Below are 18,926 nucleotides of genomic sequence, written 5' to 3'. Positions count from 1 at the left end.
CCATCTACATGCAGATCTCTCTTTTCATCCCTGAGCTGACTCACCCTGTATCCTGTAATCCCCAGCCCCTGTCACTCAAACTCCAGAAACGGAATACACAACCTAGCTGAGGCAGGCTTGGATAGTTAGGCAAGAAAATACCTACTTTCTAAAAGTGGTACTTTCAAACACAGAATGTTAATGTTAAAACCAACTTCACTAAAAGATGTATTTTATCATTCTAAGTTCAGGCATACTAAATTCGAATTTCTGCCCATTCTGGCCTATGGGGAACAGGTAGCCTTGCAATAGTGAAAAACGAAAATGGCTGTAATTCACTATTAGCACATGTCACACACATCAGGTCATCAGGTCATGTCCTACCTTTTACCTACAATGCACCCTGCCCTGGGGCCTACCATAGGGGTGACTAATATGCAGAAAAGCGAAGGTTAGAGACTGGCAAGTGGGTGCACTTGCCCAGTCAACATGGCAGTACCAGTCTGCACACAGGCTCTGCAATGACAGACCTGAGACACACTTTACAAGCTGCTTCTGTGGGTGGCACAACCAGTGCTGCAAGCCCACTAGCAGCACTTGATTTACAAGCCCTGGGCCTACGCAGTGCACTGTACTAGGGTCTGACAAGTAAACCAAACCAGCCAATCATAGAGTCACTAATCCATACATCAATTTATAATAGGGAGAGCATATGCACGTTAGCACTGATCAGCAGTGGTAAAATGCCCAGAGTCATAAAACCAACAAAAACAGGTCAGACATAACACAGGAGGAAGGCAAAAAGTTCAGGGATGACCCTGCAAAAAGGGCCAAGTCCAACAGTGATAGACAGTTTACAAAAAGTTACAGGATGGACGATACCTCACTCAGTTAAGGACTGTTTATTGTTATGATGTGTAGTTTCATGATAACACAGTTTTTGCCCGGATCCAGTAATGTGTCCCATTAATGTATGATTGTTACAGCAAATATGCCATATTTTGGAATGCAATGTGCAGGCATTATTGTCATGAGCTCCTGTGATGTATATCTGCTGGCATGATTTTACTGTGATTCTAGGGGAAAAAAAACTGCAATAAACATAATATACATTTTTTTTAAAGAAGCATGAACATACTGGTATTTAGATTTTGTATGGCATGAAATGTGGTCCCTCTGAATGCCAACTAGTGTTTGGTATTGATAGTAAAAAGGAGTGAATAAAAAGGAGAAAATATTAGAATACTTAAATCATACTAATGGCCATTATTTTAACTGCATTTAAAAATTATGTCAACCACAAAATGACTACCTACATGCCTATGGGTGAAGTAATCAATTACAGCAAGAAACGTTGCTGCTTTCATTAAGTTGGTATGCATCCAAAGAATTGTCAAGGTCTTTTTAACTAAAAAGAATTTATTAACAATGTAAAATGTATTATATATTACAGTCTGAGATAAATCCAGCATGCCCTATAAGAGTAATAATATGTTACTGTGCAGACACCATGCTTTTACCATCCATGAAAACAAACTAAGATCATATTTTGCTTTACATTTCAGGGGATTGGTTTACTTTTGAACACCATTTTTAGACAGGGTGACTTCATTCTTTGGACAATACATCATTGGGTTTAAAGGAAAAAAATACATGTAAGCATGATATAGTAATGGTGATAGTGTATTTACAAGTCATACATGCTCTTCATATATGCGCAGGTCCTTAACCTCTGTATAAATATTAACAGAAAAATACATCTGTGGTTATAAATTAATATATCTTTCTTTTTAACTTGTCTGTGGTATTATTCGGTTTCTGTGTGGAAGACTAAATAGGATTGGTAACACAACACAATGAGATAATTTGTGCCCGTTTGAGATTTGTTCTTGCTTAACAATATATCTGTTATTTGGAGGTACCCACATTTTCCTGCATTTCACAATTTCACACATAAAATTGTTTTTATTGTTAGTACATTTTACCAGGATGCTAAGGGATATACAGTAGTCATAGCATGGCACGTGAATAATTTGCCCAGTTTGCACATAAAGCAAAATTAACGTAGTGCGTTTTATCATACTTAATGCTGGCGTCTAGTCATCAAACAGTTGATTGCTAGCATGCGGGGTGAAATAAAAAAAAAAAGAGTCCGTAAAAAAATGGTAACAATTTATGATCTTTCTCCGGTTTGACTCCTGAAATGGAAGTATTTCATCTGTAAATCTGGTGAGCAAGAAAAGGTGGAGTGGAAGAGATTAAGCACCATAGAAAATCGTGGATGCATAACTTCAAACTAATAATGTTCTGCTGTGGTACAGGTTACTGGCGGCTTCAGGGATTCTCCAAAGCAGACCTGTCAAATATAGTGAGGCCATTAGACAAAAAATCGATATTCATTGCAATTGTGGTTAACAAGTGGCTCGTTTGCAAAACGGTGCAGTTGTTTGGCATGCCGCAACTGGCCAATCACACACAGCGCTTTTTAAAATAAATTCTAAAGTCAAATTATATTGAAATCATTGACGAGGTGGAAGTCTTGGTATTATGAAGCCGTGTTGATTAGCTGGAGACAAGACAACACAATCCAAAGAACTTTCGCTTCCGTCTTCTCACTGGTGGGTAAGGAGTCAGGTTCAGGAGGCTGCTGTCATCTGAAATAATGAAAGGAGTTCACTTGTTTAGTGAGGAAAGGACAAGTCCACAGGCACAACTACTATTCACATGTTCAGGAGTACAGAGTCCTTCCTATTTTAAATCTGTTTAAATCCAAACGACTGTCAACGAAATAATATGTAAATGTTTACATTAAACATGGCTACAGCGAACATCCATGGCCCTTGTTCCTCTAGGGTTTGATTCACAAATCTATTTTCTGTGAGTGGTTGTGGAATGTGTGGCTCAGACCTGAAAATACAGGAGTATGAAATGCTTATTCTAGTACATGAACATAAATCTTTACATGGGGGATTGGGTGTGACATGATCTGGAAACAAGGGTACAAATACTGCCAGACCTACGCCACCACGTAAGTGACAATGCTGACATATGAAGAATGAAGCATAGTGTTGTGTTCTGACTTTGTGTGTTCTCTTTGGAATGGCAGGGTTGGAATTCTCGAGTGTTTTGGTACGTGGGTGCTAGGCTTGTCAGTTGCTCGCGGACACCTGGAGCTGAGTGTGTTCGCTGTGCTGTCTAGAATAAATGAGTACCTTCTTCTACACCGTGCGTACCCTCTTCATTTCACTGCTCAAAGGAACCCACTGCATTTTGGCAACAATTGGGTCTGTCTAGAATAAAGGAGTACCTTCTACACTGTGCAAGAACACTCTTCATTTCACCGCTCACAGGAATCCGCTACACAAAGACACAGATACTAAACATAACCATTGACACTGAGATATTCACGCAGAGAGACACTGACATGGGGACACTGTCATTGGGACAGACCATTCAATGCTGACGGTGTACCCCAACCTGGTTTACCCAGGAGCAAGTCTCTGGAGAGTTTCTGATTTACAGTCACAACAATCTTGTATTTATGCTGAGAACTACTTCATTTATGCCCCTGAGACTCAAAGCAGGGCTCTCTGGTTCGTAGTGGTGCAACATGTATGCCTTCCCTACCGAGTGTAACTAACTCAGCTCAAAAGATTGCATGAGTCTGGCTATGGCGGCAGGATGTTAGTTGATAATAGCAGGACAGGACATTTTAACTGTAACCAGCAGAAGAGAGCAGCTTAATGACCTGACCAGTTCTAAAGTTCTACCCAGTCTTATGTAACTTAGGACCACAAGTATCAACATTTGTAATAGCGAGGACATAATTGCGATTTTCAGCACATCCCAATTAGGTAATCACTATTACAAATGTATGAAACTCCAAGAGTTTCATATAGCGATTCGTAGAGGGTCGCAAATCGACCTACCTCATTAATATTAATGAAGTAGGTCGTAATTTATGACCCCCTAGGAATCGCTCAAATCACCGGGATGGTGGCCTACTGGGGTCAGCAGACCACCATGTCCTTGATTGCTCTTAAATTAAGCAATCTTTTATTTTTTTTTAATGCAGACCGTTTTTCTTAAAGGAAAATGAGCTGTGTTTAGAAAAAAAAATTAATAGTTCACTTTCCATTTTTAGGTCTCGCCTGGCGTTAGCAGCACGCATGCACTACCCTCCCTATGCGAGAGCCTATTGGAATCGATACGGATTCAGATGTGCACGCGGACGGACAGAAGATGTGCACGCGTACGGGTCACGACACCCTGTCCAGTTTTAGCCACGCCCACCTGGACTGGAGGCTTCACTGGCAGCATGACACTCTAGACACTTTTTTTTACACCAAAGCCATTGTTTTCTTCTTCATGACGGGGCCCAGAAATCTGCCAAAACGCCGCGTGCATTGCTTCGAGTGAAAAATGGCATGACTAAACTGGCCAAGCCACTGGTGGAGCCGGGGCGCGCTCCTGGGCTCTATATGGAGCGTTCTCAGAGCCGCACCAGCCTGTCGCTTCCTTCGAGTCCCTGGCCATCTACTTCCCCTACATGAACTTGTTTGATAAGAAAGATGGGGCTAAGTCTTGCAATGCAATGTCTCACTCACCACCCTCGCTCCATAACCTGCTTTAGGATGGTCAGTCTGTGGCTTGTGATGTCTCACACATCACCTCTCACAGGAAGTGCCCTTTGAAGATAAGACCTACTGCCACATGCATCATTGTTACATTTTGCGATTTCTTAATTGCGAAAATTAAGGAATCGCAATTAAAAAATAGCAAAATGCTATGCATTAAGAAATCGCAATCTTTTTGCGATTCCTTAATTTTCCATAATTGCGATTCACAATTTGCTAATCGCAATTATGGAATCCCTTCCCATTGATTCCTATGGGCCTAGAGGCCCATAGGAATGAATGGGAAGCCATTCTCATTTTGCGATTCGCAATTAAGGAATCACAAAATGAGAATGCTATTTCAAGGGTGCAGGGGTGGTGTTCCAAGGACCCCCCCCCTGCACCCCTGAAATTTAACTTTAAGAACATTTTTCACACACACATGCCCTAAGGGCATGTGTGTGTGTAAAATGAAACTTTCAAAAATGCACTTTTGTGCATTTTTGAAAGTTTTAGCAAATTACCATGAAGTTCAACTTCATGGTAATTTACCTCTTCCTATTTGCGAATTCCCCCCAAAAATATTCATGCATTGCATTTAAGAAATCACAAAGTGCGATTTCTCAAATGCAATCGCAATTTAAGAAATTGCAACATAATTGCGATTCCTTAAATTGCTAAAAAATAAAAAAAATGATGCATCCCAAAAAAGGAAATTGAATTCGCAAACAGCCGTATTTTGCGATTCGCACTGTTTGCAAATGCAATTTACCTGGATGCATGTGGGCACATGTCCTGAAATGTCTCACTCACCATGCCCCCCCTTCAAAACACCTAGAGTTTGGAGGCGAGGCGATGTCTTGCAATATTTCACTCGCAACACAAACACCGGCCTGGGGTTTGGAGCTATGTAACATGCCTCGTAATGTCTCATCTTTCGTCATCTCCCCCCAAAAGACCTGCATTATTTGAGACCACATATTTAAACGTGCCACTCTCACAGCCCTTTTACTCAAACATTCGATTAATGGAGGCCAGTCAATCTTCTATGACGTCTCGCTCACAACCCTTCTTCCCGCTCACCTGTAATTTCGAGCTCAGACATTGTTTAGGAATACCTCACACATAACCCTGCCTCCAAACGCATCACTTTTGGGGGCACTTGCAGTCTGGTCTTGCCACACCTCACTGACCAACCAGTCTCCTGAACACAGGCATTCTAAGAGGCCAGTCCATGCTTTGCAAAATGCTGCTCACCACCCTCTTGCCAAACAACCTGGGGTTTGAATAAAAGTCCAAACCTTGTAATACCTCACCATTTGCTCTCTCTTCTAGCCACCGGATTTTGAAGGCCAGTCCATGTCTCACTCACCACAAATCTCAACAAAAGCCAGGGGTCTGGACAGTAGCAAAGCTAGGATGCCATTGGAACTGGTTCAAGCAAGGAAAATGCTCCCTTTAACTGCAGCTGGGCAGTTAATACAGCAATAAGTGTGGTTCGATGTGCCCCGGTGCCACAGCACCTGCTGAACCAATAGCAGTTATGCCCCAGGGGGTTGTAACCCAGTCCATCTGTTGCACCGTCGGACTGGCCGCCCTTCCTCTCTCTTTAAATGGCTGATCTTTGTCCTAAATGCTGAATTTCTAACACTCGATGCCAAGTTCTTTCTATCAGATTTAACATATGTGCGGCATTACGGTTTTGGAGGCTGAGTGAATAAACACAGACACGGAACACTTGTGGCGAGGTTGCATCTGTGGTGGCTGGAGTGCATACAACAAAGAAGTGTCCACAATTGTGTGCATGAAACACGCACACCTCCTTTAGTGCACTTGCAGGCATCTGGAAGGGGGGGATTCACTGGGTTGTTAACTAGAGTGACCAACCGTCCGTAAATTTCACGGACAGTCCGTAATTTGGACCTCACGTCCGTTGTCCTTAAGGAAACCTTTTACGGACGCCTTTTGTCCGTAATTTTGGCCATCACAGGGAGCAGCACTGCTCCCCTGTGAGAGGCCTCACCTTCCTGATGGGGCGCCTCGCGCTCCTCCTTGAGGAAAAGAGCAGCCCCTCCCCGCCCATTGTCATTCTGTATGGGGCTGATGATTGCCACATACAGAAGACAATGGGGCAGTCTGGGCTGGTAAAGCATGTGGCGGCCTCCTCATGCCTCGGTGTACAGCAGGGCGTTCTGTAAAATAAAAGGCAAAACGCTAATGCTGCAACTTTAGCACCGTGAGAAAACAGTGTATATAAAGAATCCTGTAAAATAAGTTAAAAAGAACGGGTTATCGTTCATCATCATTTTTTAACTGAAGTATTTTCAATATTATATCCAACAAAGCCATGGTTGCTGCTTCTTTTTATTTTAAGCAACTAACAACCATTGACAAAGCCAATAGTCCTGGTTTTTGTTGGTGTAATGATACTTGCTGTATTATATATCAGGATGTAATGACAGAAACAACATAATACCAGTCGGGCGAAACACTACGCTAGCGCTGATTTTTAGCATAGGTGTTTTAAACTACGCCCTTAATTACATCGAACACCCCCTTTGAAGAGACCCCCCAGTTTTTTTTACACCACTTCAAGCCCTGGAAACAATGCCAAGTCACAGTCACCTGCATCATGTGTGACTCATGACTACTACGTTTTCAGACTGCCTATGTGCAGGGGCATAGTGAACTTTCCCCCACCCCACCCCTTGCTTTAGGAACTACAGCGATGGTGAAGTTCTTCATGGGTCTCTTCTGTCTGCAACTCTGTAGACAAAGGCTCGGCTCATAATGTGAAAAGGTGGGTGAGTAAATAAGTGAAGGAATGTGTGAATGGCTGGATGGATGACTGAAAGGATGAATGGATGAATGAAAGGGTGAATGGATAGATAAAAGAAAGGATGGATGGATGAGTGGAAGTATGGATGAGGGAAAAGGTAAATAGATGGATGTATGGGTGGAAGGGTAGATGGATGGGTAAAAGGGTGAATGGGTGTATGAAAGGATGGTTGGATGAGTGAAAGCTTAGACGATGGGCGAGTGAATGGTTGGATAGATGAGTGAAAGGATGGATGGATTGAATTGATAAGTGAAATGGTGAATGTATGGATGGATGAGTGAAAGGGGTAGATGGACAAAATGATGAATAGATGAGTGAAGAAGTGAAAGGGTGGATGGATGAGAGAACGGATGGATGGATGAGTGAAAGGATGGATGAGTAATAGGATCAATGGATGGAATAAATGAATGGATGAGTAGATGGATGGGTGGATGATGGATGGATGGATGAGTGAAAGGGGGATGGAGAGAGAAAGGGAGGATGAATGACTGAAAGGGTGTATGGGTGGAAGGATAAGTGACTGGGTGGGTGGATGAGTAAGTGAATGAATGAATGGCTGGTTGGGTGAAAGGGTAAATGGCTGGATGGATGAGTGAATAGATGGATGGGTAGAAGAGTGGATGGATGACTGTACGGATGGATGGGGTGAAAGGGTGGATAGATGAATAATGGATGGATGACTGAAAGGGTGGATGGAGGGATGGATGAGTAATGATGGATGGAAGGATATATGGTGGATAGGTTTGAAAATTGTTAAATATGTTTGGATATAAATGGGCATATATATGAAAGGCTAGAATGAATGGTGAAAGACTGAATAATAGATAAAAGAATGATTACACCTTGTAGCACCCATTATCTTAAGTAGCATTTCCTATACATTGACTTTCACGTTAATATGAGACATTGTCTATATATAAACACTATAAGAGAAATTAAATACACATGAGAGACGGTCTAAGTGAAGATGAGGGGCACCATTGAAGGGTGATAGCAAGGCAGGACTGGCCGGACCGGGCATCGGGTGTTTCCCTGGGAGGCTGGAAAGAGGGGGGGGGGGAGGGGGGGGAGCGGTTTTGTCACTGGGGGCTTGCACTGCAAAGTTCCTTATATATCCAGTAGTTTTCAATCAACAATCAACAATAAAAGCGGCTTCACTTATATTCAGGTGTGGTTCACCATTGGTGATTAATGTACCTGCTGGAGCGAGATGCGAATTTTGAATTGTCTAAGGCAGCAAGCTGCAGCCATACTGAAAAACCGTGAAGTGCACGATTGTCTCAACCTAATATAAACCTATTTTGACTTGTACTTAGATGGTTGTCTGTTTACTTACATATATACTATTGCGCGACCACCTCTGAAGTATCTGTAAAACTTACGTTTTGTCCAGAAGTTTTGTCCTGAATTTTGACCTTTTGTCCTGATTTTTTGTCCTGAATTTTGACCCTTTGTCCTGAATTTTTACACTCACCATCCTGAATTTGCACCTATGCCAGTTGTCCACCCTATTGTTAACGCAGGTGCGTAATGCGGCAAGCGGTGTCTAATGTAGGCCTGCAGCCTTTAACCTGTGAGCCTCGTGTTGGCAAGCAGAAAATTGCATTTTACAGTGACAGCTTTGTATTTGAAATAGACAGTGACGTGAAACGTGATATACCCAGCTGTTTTTGTATAAATGGATCATCTTGCTAGAATGATCCTATCTGATACCCGCAGTATGTGAAATAAGCAGCTATACCCTGAATTTCGAACAATTATTTGAAAATATCAGTATATCGCTAGATGAAATGTGCTCTTTCTGTGACACTTCAAGAATGGCGATGGAGGCCATATGGTTCGGGGGTGTGCCGCCACTCGTCGTCATGCATCCACGTCTTTTCTTTATGCTGATTTTCTGTTAAACCTTTCAAGAAGCCAAGAAAATAAAAAAAAAACAATTTGCGGTGCACAATGAAAAAAAACCGCACTGATTGTAGGCAGGACCAGGACACTAACAATGGCATCTTGGGACCAACTGTGACATTTTCATAGAAAGTACTGGAATGTCAGCTTACAGGCTGTTTTTCAAAAGCTAGATCGATGCTAACAGAGTCTCAGAATAGCGTGTGCATGAGCGCATCGCACATTCCGCTCCAATGTCGTACTTCTGTATTTGCAGAGCTGCTGTTTACTCACAAAATACATTCTGTTCTTCTCTGAAATGTGAAATATTTGCATATAGTGTCTGTTAATGTGTTTCCCGGTGCTTAATTTGTAACACCCCCCCCTCTCCCCCTCCCAAAAGGACCCAAAGTTTTTCTCTGGACCCTGCCATCGGTGATGCTGAAAGCCTTTGCTGATGAATACCATGGTTGTCTGGTCTTGATTCCACCTACGACTCCCACTTCCACCACCCTACATTTCCTGTTTCTTTATCTCACTCCTGTAAGATCTTTTTCAGCTCCCCTTTCTCCCTTTGTTACAGTTATGATTTCTTTCTCTTTCGTCCTTTCTTCTTCCTTGTCCCCCTTTTTTTCTCTCTTGCTCGGGAACAAAGTCTGATTAGTCTAAAACAAAGTCTAAAGGCTGCGGATGACATCAGAGCCATACGAGACCAGGGGGGGACAGCACTCCTGGTACTGCTGGATCTTTCGGCGGCCTTCGACACGGTCGACCACAAGATCTTAGTCGACCGTGTCGAACGACTGGGGGTCCAGAAAACTGCTCTGGACCTGCTTGTATCGTTTCTGGTCAATAGATCACAAGCAGTATCTCTAGGACCCTACCAATCATCGAAGGTGTCTCTGCCGTGTGGGGTCCCTCAAGGCTCATCCCTGAGTCCGACACTATTTAATATCTACGTGTCGGACTTTGCAAATTTCATCAAAGCATTTGGGATGAGCCTGACCTCCTACGCCGATGACACCCAATTGGTACTGGCTATCAAAGGGGACGGGGAGGAAGTGGCCAATCGATTCACGAGAGGAATGATGGCAATAGGTGACTGGATGGCCACGAATTGTCTGAAACTCAATTCAGAAAAAACTGAAGTGGTCATCTTCGGTCACCTCTCCCCGGGCTGGTCACCTGTCTGGTGGCCACCGTCTTTCGGTCCCCCGCCGAGTCCAGCTAGCAAAGTGAGAAATCTAGGCGTCATCTTCGATGCTGGCCTCAATTTTATGGCACATGCGAATAAAACTGCGGCTTCAGCTCATATGAAATTGAGAATGATTAGGAAAATACTACCTTTCCTACCGAACACGGCCGGGAAAACACTGGTCAGCTCACTAGTCCTGTCCTCCTTGGACTATTGTAATGCTCTATTCTTAAATGCCCAAGTCCGAGTGACAAATAAGATGCAGTCAATCCAAAATGCAGCCGCACGAATGCTGGCTGGGATCCCCAAGTTCGCACCAGTTACAAACATCATTAGGGTTCTCCATTGGCTCCCGATACGCAGCCGTATCAAATTCAAATCGCTGTGTATCGTTTACAAGTCACTCAATAATCAAGGTCCCCACTTTCTCAAACAGAATCTTCTCCATCATGTCCCAACCCGATCTCTTCGTTCCTCTATTCAGAACTTCTTGGCTGTGCCTTGCACTAGAACAGTCACCTGGGGTGACACCCTTCCTGCACATATCCGAGCAAGTCCCTCCCTGTTCACATTCCGCAAACAGCTAAAGACGTGGTTATTTGACCATTAGCCTTGTATATCTTCTTTACCCCAGTTGCTGATCCATCCCTTAACTAGCGCCTTGTATATCTTCTTTACCCCAGTTGCTGTTCCATCCCTTAACTAGCGCTGAGACGCCCACGGGTATTCGCCGCGCTCTACAAATGTCAATAAATAAATAAATAAATAAATAAATAAATTACAAACAAGCATTGGCATAGCCAATAGGTCTTGCCTGTGGGACCCTATAAGTGTTTAGTTATGCAGCACAATATCCTTGGTGCAACAACATCAACTGTTGCATGGCTAAACACTTATAAGGTCCTAATGGCGAGACCAATTGCCTATACCAATCTGTGTTTAGGAGCAGGCAGTGGTCTCACTGCCTGCTCTTAAAAAAAGCTTTTGCATACATTCACAAAGGGGAAGGGGTCCCTCTGAGACCCCTTTCCATTTGCGGATGGGTTACCACCAACTTAAAGTTGGTGATAAAATGCTAATGTTTTGTGACCGCATTCACAGTCACAAAACATTCATCCACACCATTACGATTTGGTATTTGGAAGGGGTGCCCTAAACACGCCCCTTCCAAATACCGAATCGTAAACCCATTTTGCGATTCAGTAACAGGTTACCGAATCGCAAAATAGGGTTTGATACATGTGAAAAGCATTTTATGTGTTCGAAAACAGGCCAATTCTGAGAACTGGCTCATTTGCGAATGCAAAAATGCTTGATATATGTCTCCCTTAGTCCTTTGCTACATTCTGTACGCATGGATGGAGAGCATGTATGTCAACCTGGTGTGCAAGGAAGGATGAACCTGGTGTGTGTGGGTAGTGATTGAGCTCAGTGGAATCCACTGTGGATTTCTACTGCAGGCATGCTGCACAAAATGGGGTTTGGATGTAAATTACCAGACTAGAATTGCGTATTGCTAGCATCCTAAAGCCTTTATGAAAAGTAAGATTGCGAGACACATGGGGAATTGAAACAGCATTCTCTTTAGATCTGCAGAACCAGCTTTTTGCAGCGTCCTATTATTAAGTCCTTTCCAGTGTTACCACCATTAGATTGAGGGAAGGTGGAGGGTGCGGGGGAATGTCCTTAGAAGTGTAAGTTAGACTTTTGTCAGTGGCAGCCCTTTTGTTACCCTGGAGTTGAGTTTCTGAGGAGGGTAACAAGTATGAGGTGTGAGGGCTTCCTTGCCCATTGACGATTGTGCAGTGTTTTTGTTTTCTCCCAATAGGAATTTTCAGTCTCAACTCCTTGTGGCTGTTGTTACCTGAAGACAAAGACTGTGAATGACCTGTCTGAAAATAGATGCACAAAGTGGCAGAACCTTCTTAATGCTGCACCAGGGCTACAGTTATGTAAGACACAAACTCTACAGAATTCCATGGCTGGTGTTTTGACAGCCAGAGTCACAGCTTGGTGAGGAAATATCACCTGAAAAAGTCTTCAGTCATCTGCTGGAAGTGTTGTGGATCTGCTTTAGAAAGGAGTCACCCTTGTTTGCTATGAGAGTGGTGTCCACTGTAGGAAAAGTCTGCCCATAGAAGAAATTCAGTCACATCTACATGGTGGAGGAGCTGACCATAGAAGTGGAAGGATAATGGAAATTGAAGCAAGAACCACACCATAAGCAACAAGCATTGCCAATTCCAAAAGTCTGACTTTCGGGGAGCCAGACATAGTCGTGGTGAGGATTTCTAAGTTCGGAATTGGGGCCTGATGGCAGACCGGGTTACTCCATCTCAAACGTGACAGATATCCAGTCCGCCGTATTACAAGTCTATTATATCCTATGGTATTTGTAACACAGCAGATGGGATATCAGTCAAGTATGTGACAGAGTAACCCGCCCGTCAAACTCTCAATCAGGCCCTTTCTCACTTATGAGAGTACCTGCAGTCTGGACACCCTTTGGCAAAAGACCGCTGAACACGATTTGCTGCTGCAGAGAAGAAAGTAGTGTAAGCTACCGCAAAGTCAGGTCAACCGACGGTGCACCTTGGGCGGATTGAGGAGCAGGTTGGTTCCAGTCTTTCTTTGGTTCTAAGAGCAGTATTTATACAAAATATTTCTGAGTCTAAAGTTTTGGATTTTGGCTATCTTGGCTCCTTTACCACCATCACAAAGGGTCCAAGACTTGAGGGACACCTCTCAGGCTGGGTCCTGCTGCAGGTTCAAGATGGTCGGAGCCTGTTATGTCCTTGTGGCCCTGAACAGGAGGCCAGCAAACTAGACCTTGTTGTCACTCTGGGAGTCCTGGGTTCAGGTGATGAAGCAGGGCTCAAGCAGCAGGGCAGGCCTCTGAGTTTTAAAGATAGGCTCCCTGTAGCATAGCAGTCCTTCCAGTGCAGCAAAGCAGTATTGTGGAGTAAACAGCAGGCCACAGCAGCAGGCAGTCCTCTGAGAGTACTGCAAGTCCAGAAAGTGAACTGAAGAGTGGGTCTGAGGGTCCTATTTTTAAACCTGGTGGCTTCTTTGATGTGGTAGAAGTTTATAAAGGTTTATCTTTGAAGTCCTTGAAGTTTTCTGAATTCTCTGCCCTGCCTCCAAGCAGGCTGCATGAAAAATGCAGTGGTGAAAAGTTTTATGGGTGAAGGCAGAGCACAGCCTATTCGGTTTCAAGTAGAGCTCTGCCCCGCTCCGCGCTCCCCCATTTTGCCAATTCATGGCCAATCCAGGCACACCTAATCCCTCTATTGCTTGGCTGTCTGGGATGAATAACAGTTCAACTGCACACTACATCCAATCATTTGACCGAGGAACTGGAAACAGGCACCAATTGTTAGAGATAGGAAAATGCCAACTTTCTAAAAGTGGCATTTTCACAATTGTAAATTATAATCCAACTTTGCCATAAAAGAAGGTGTTGAATTACAAATTCTTAGACACCAAACACAACATTCCTACCTGCTCTCAATTGAAAGTTATCACTTATTAAATGTAAATCTTGCCCCAGGAATTCGGAACGCTCTTCCTCCCAAAATCCGATCGAACCTTTCATCCTACTCATTCAAGAAACAAGTCAATGGGTTATTACTGAATAACCAGTTGCAACAATCAACCTGAGGACCCCATGACTATTTTTGTTTCTTGTTGACAACATGGGTCTCTCATGCACTGTCGCAATTTTTTTCACTTTCCAGGTACCACGTTTGGTTTGCTCTTTTTTGTACATGTCCTTGTTAACGTATCTTATGTTTATTATATACGCTTTTACTTGCCAATCTTATCTGCTTTTTGTACAGCGCTCTGATACCCTTACAGGTCATGTTCTATATAAAACTTTTCAAATAAATACATAATTTAACTCAACATTATCCTATGGGAGAGTCAGGTCTTCTAGTAGTGAAAAAAAAGTTATAGAGTGTTTTGCTATCAGGACATGTAAAACTTAAACGTGCATGTCCAACTTATTGAATACACTGCACCATGCCCTCTGGGCTGTAGGGCCTACCCTAGAGGTAACTTAAATATATTATAAAGGAAGGTTTAGGCCTTGCAAAAAGCATGGAAAATCACTTGAGAGGGTCTCACGGGGATCCTCTGGAAACATGCAGCAGCCGAGGTTAAACCAAATGGCATACATACAAATCTGTATGCCCCCAGAGGAGAAACAAATAACATGAGATGTTGTTTTTTAAATTTTTATAATAATTCCTTTATTTAGATATATAAAAACATATCTTTAAAAGATTCTACCAACACATTAAGTACAATTTTGCAGATTAAAAGAATTAAAAAAAATAAAATAAAAATAAAATAATTTGGCCTTCTTATCAGTGCTTACTGCAGTGTGCCAATTTAAAAATTAGCACTCCCGGACAATGCAGATAAAGTTAAAGTACATATCATTCTATACAGTTATCAGCAAGGCACTAGTCGTTTCTAATTTTTCTAAAACACTGTAAACTTGCAGAACGAATTTGGCCAATTTTAAATTTAAAACAGTGTTCTCTAAGGACAGAGCAGCAATAATGGCGTACCTACAAGTCCGAACTCCCAGCCTGTTCCATTCTGACCTGAGTAGGCCTCTGCGTTGGAGAATAAAGAAAGGGCATGTACAAAGCACGTGCAAAAAAGTTTCATTTGCTGCCCCACACCCTCTGCACATTAGATCGTCCCTTTTTCGACGCCATACTGGGAGATTTTGAAGGAAACGCCAGTCTCCCAGTTTAAGGGCGATCAGGCATCGCTTTAGATGATAAGAAAATGTTGTCGAAAGGTAATTGGCCGGGGATAATCGTTTATAAGAGTTGGCTACTGCCCAGGCATGACTGTGTTTCGCAAGAAGAGCTTTGTCCATGATCAGGGATTTCAATCTTATACCTTTTCTAATTGTGTTTTTGAAAACAGTCTGGCTTGGATTAAGAGCCCAGAGACTCGCTGCAGACATTTGTTGAATGTGGTCATTTAGGAGGCGGCCGATTGATCCCCCCGGATTGCTCACACTGATTTCGTTCCCAAACTAGGAATTCCAGGGTACCTGCTTCTGCCTGTCTTAATTTGTGGATCAGGTTAAGATATGAGCCAACGTTGGAAGCTTCATAGTTAATTAAGCCCAACTCTAGTCTGACCTGTGCTGGCGAGAAAGAACTCGGCAGGTGAAGCAATTTCTTGTAGAGTTTAGTTGTTAGTTTATTTAAGGTATTGTTCATTTTACCCTTAAAAATCTCTATGCCATACGAAAGTGTTGGCCCGATCTTTGCTCTGAGCACTTCCAGTAAAGGCAAGACAGTGGGGCCTGAGAGTCTCCTCGACAGCTTAGCCAAGGATACCAATAACGCTGTAGCCTTGGCTGCAATCACAGTGTTCTGTTTGGTGAAACTGCCCCTGGAGTCCAAATGGACCCCTAAGTATTTGTAAGATTGGCCGATTGAGAGGCTTTCTTTATCTATTGTCCAGCCTCCACCGCTGTAGCGTTTTTTGCCAAATGGAACAACCATCATTTTTTTCATGTTGATTTCTAGTTGATTGTTGGCCGTGTATTGCATTAAGGCATGAAGGAGTCTTTGTAGCCCCACTCTGGTGAGACTGAACAGTGCCAGGTCGTCGGCATATAAGAGATAGCATAATGCCGTACCTCCTACTTTTGGTGGATGGCTGATTACCTTCTCTAGAGAGCTTGATAGGTCAGCAATGAATAGGTTGAAGAGGAGGGGGGCCAGCACGCATCCCTGTTTGACACCACGAAAGGTCGAGATTTTCCGGGAGAGATGCGAGCCAGACCCTAACTTCACTCGAACCCATGTGTTGGAATACAGCAGGATGATTGGATTCAGGATATTGTCTGGAATTCCCCACTGCCTCAGTTTTTGCCACAGTGCCGCCCTGGGCACCCTGTCAAATGCTGCTTTGAAGTCGACAAAGCAGCAAAAAATCGACCTGGAGTTTGAAAGAGCTTTGTCAATGATGGTGGAGATTGTCAATAAGTTTGTCATTGTACCTGATTTGGCAACGAACCCTGTTTGATTCAGGGCAATCAGATTATTGTCCTTTGCCCATTGTCTAAGATCCTCCAAAATGAGGCCTGCAAAGTGCTTTGCCTCTATATCCAGCAGGGCGATTAATCTGTAATTGTTCGGGTTGACTCGTGCTCCAGCTTTATAAATGGGATGGATAATAGCACCGCTCCAAGAATCCGGAATTGTTTGAGAGCTCAGGGTGTAATTAAAGAGGTTTAATAGCACCATAGACCAGAAGGGGATGTTGTGATTTTGGATGAAGTGGAACTTTTGCATCCTTGATTAGCACCAAGGTCTCAGAAATATTGTGTAAGGGTGAACAATCCACCCAGATATATTTATTCAATCCTCTAAGATCCACACACATTCTTCTCTTTTTGCCACCTTCCTTTGGCGCACGAACCACATGGTCAAGCCATTCCAATGCCTCAATTTCCTCAATCACTCCCAGATTCAACAATTGTTTTAATTATTAAGTTGTTCCAACATCATATTTTGAACCTTCTTCACTTTGTACACACAAAGAACAGCACTGTTTCTAAATGATCTTATTTTTCAAATTTCTGATCTTACCAAACTGCTCAGCAAAGACACCTGGAAACTCAGCTAGAAACATGGCATCTCCCCCTTAACAAAAGAGTCACACTTTCAGGTGAATTGGGATTAAGAGTTATCCCCATGTCACCCTGATGTCACCTTCCCAACAAGTTATCACCATGTCTGGCTACATACGCCTATCCTGCAGATTCCCTAACTTGGATTTTCATCACCGAAGAACAGCTATACTCACACATCCATAACCTACAACATTACTGTCCTTAGGAGATAATTCTGTGATATTCTTACCAGATATGCTGTTCCAATTAGGTCAAAATTCTTGGGGTTGGTGGGTCCAGATTTCTTTATTTAGGGTGGCTTGAGAACATTTCTGCCCCAGTTGGGCATTATAGCGGGATGCATGCGACCTGGCCCGGCATAGGGGTAGGCATTTTTGATGTTATTGTTGTTCAACAAATGTTCATGGGAGGAGGGAAGCGAATTGTTCTTATAAGTTTTCATGTTTAGGTTTGTTTCTGTGGTATACACCGCAGTACCTTTAGCATGGGCGTGCAGGGCTCGGGTTGGTAGCGTTGTGAGAACACCTTGTGATGGGCACTGATGATACATTTTGGACCTGGAATGTACGGGGATTGGACATGCGCACCAATAGGAATAGGTTATTAACTTTCGTCGAACGCCATCATATATCAATTGCCTGCCTTCAGGAAACCCACCTGGATGATAACGGTGCAGCCAGAGGAGCTAAGAGGTGGTGAGGCCAGATTCACCATTCCTCCTTCTCTACATATGCCAGGGGTACCCTGATCTGGGTGGCACCTGGCATACCATTTACACTGATATACAGTGAATCAAATGTGAATGGTCGTTATGTAATTTTGAGAGGCTTACTAGATGGCAGGGACATTGTTATCTTAAATATATATGCACCAAACATGGATGACTTTGCATTCTATCAGGCCATTCGGGAACTATTGTCCAACGAATTAGACGTTCCATACATATGGATGGGCGACTTTGATTGTGGCCTGGACTCAGCCCTTGAAAGATATCCCCCCAAGACAGGACCAAAACCCAGAATGTCCCAGGTGCTCAGAAGGTCATGCACGATCTGGGGGCCCATGATGTGCGGAGGGAAACCCACCCTACACTCCCACTCTTTACATGCCATTCACTTACACATGGAACACAAAGTAGGCTGGACAGGGTACTGGTGTCGATGTGCCGGCTTTCCCAGACCCACCTGGCACGCTTTTTGCCCTGGTACGAAGTTTAGTGAGGTGGGGGTCCCCATGTTGAGCCCGAGGCGTTGGAGATTCCCACCCGATTTGCTCAAGAATGAAGTGGTGAAGGCCTCTGTATCCAACACAGTAACAGACTATCTGTCGACAAACTGGTGGGGTCCCACTGGGAGGCTACTGAGTGGAAGGCTTCAAAGGCAGAGATCTTCGGGCGAGTATGGGTCTGGTGTGCGGGGTTAGGCAGCAGTTGCTTGGCGAGCTAGAAAGAGAGGAGAAAGCCTTAACTGACACACAGGTAGGGCACCTGACTGACTCTGAGGTGGGCGAGAGGGAAAGGAAACCGCATGAGTGTATAGCCGACATCTAGGATAGACTGGATAAGTACACTTTGACTCGTTACTGTCAAAGACTACATGCCAAGGGCGACAATTCAGGTCACCTACTGGCATGGATTCTCCGATGTGAGCGCCCTCCCCCATCTGTTACAGCTCTGAAGGCCGAGGGTGGGAATATAGTACACTCCAGGGCCAGGATCCTAGAGGTGTTCCAACATCACCT

The 18,926-nt window shown here is 43.6% G+C and overlaps 1 protein-coding gene across 1 annotated transcript in view; it reads right to left on the bottom strand.

Moving 5' to 3' along the window:
- Nucleotides 1-1,380: 1,380 nt before the first annotated feature.
- Nucleotides 1,381-18,926, bottom strand: part of RGS7BP (regulator of G protein signaling 7 binding protein) — a 775,003-nt gene continuing 757,457 nt past the window's right edge. The window contains exon 6 of the mRNA XM_086960688.1: nt 1,381-2,633. Within this exon, the coding sequence (XP_086816814.1) occupies nt 2,542-2,633 (92 nt within the window). The 3' untranslated portion in view covers nt 1,381-2,541. The remainder of the gene's footprint in view (nt 2,634-18,926) is intronic.

Source organism: Lissotriton vulgaris, chromosome 3_1, assembly GCF_964263255.1.
Source record: "Lissotriton vulgaris chromosome 3_1, aLisVul1.2, whole genome shotgun sequence".
Classification (NCBI taxonomy): Eukaryota; Metazoa; Chordata; class Amphibia; order Caudata; family Salamandridae; genus Lissotriton; species Lissotriton vulgaris.
The sequence above is the reverse complement of the archived record's forward strand: the minus strand, read 5'-3'. Positions and strand labels throughout refer to the sequence as shown.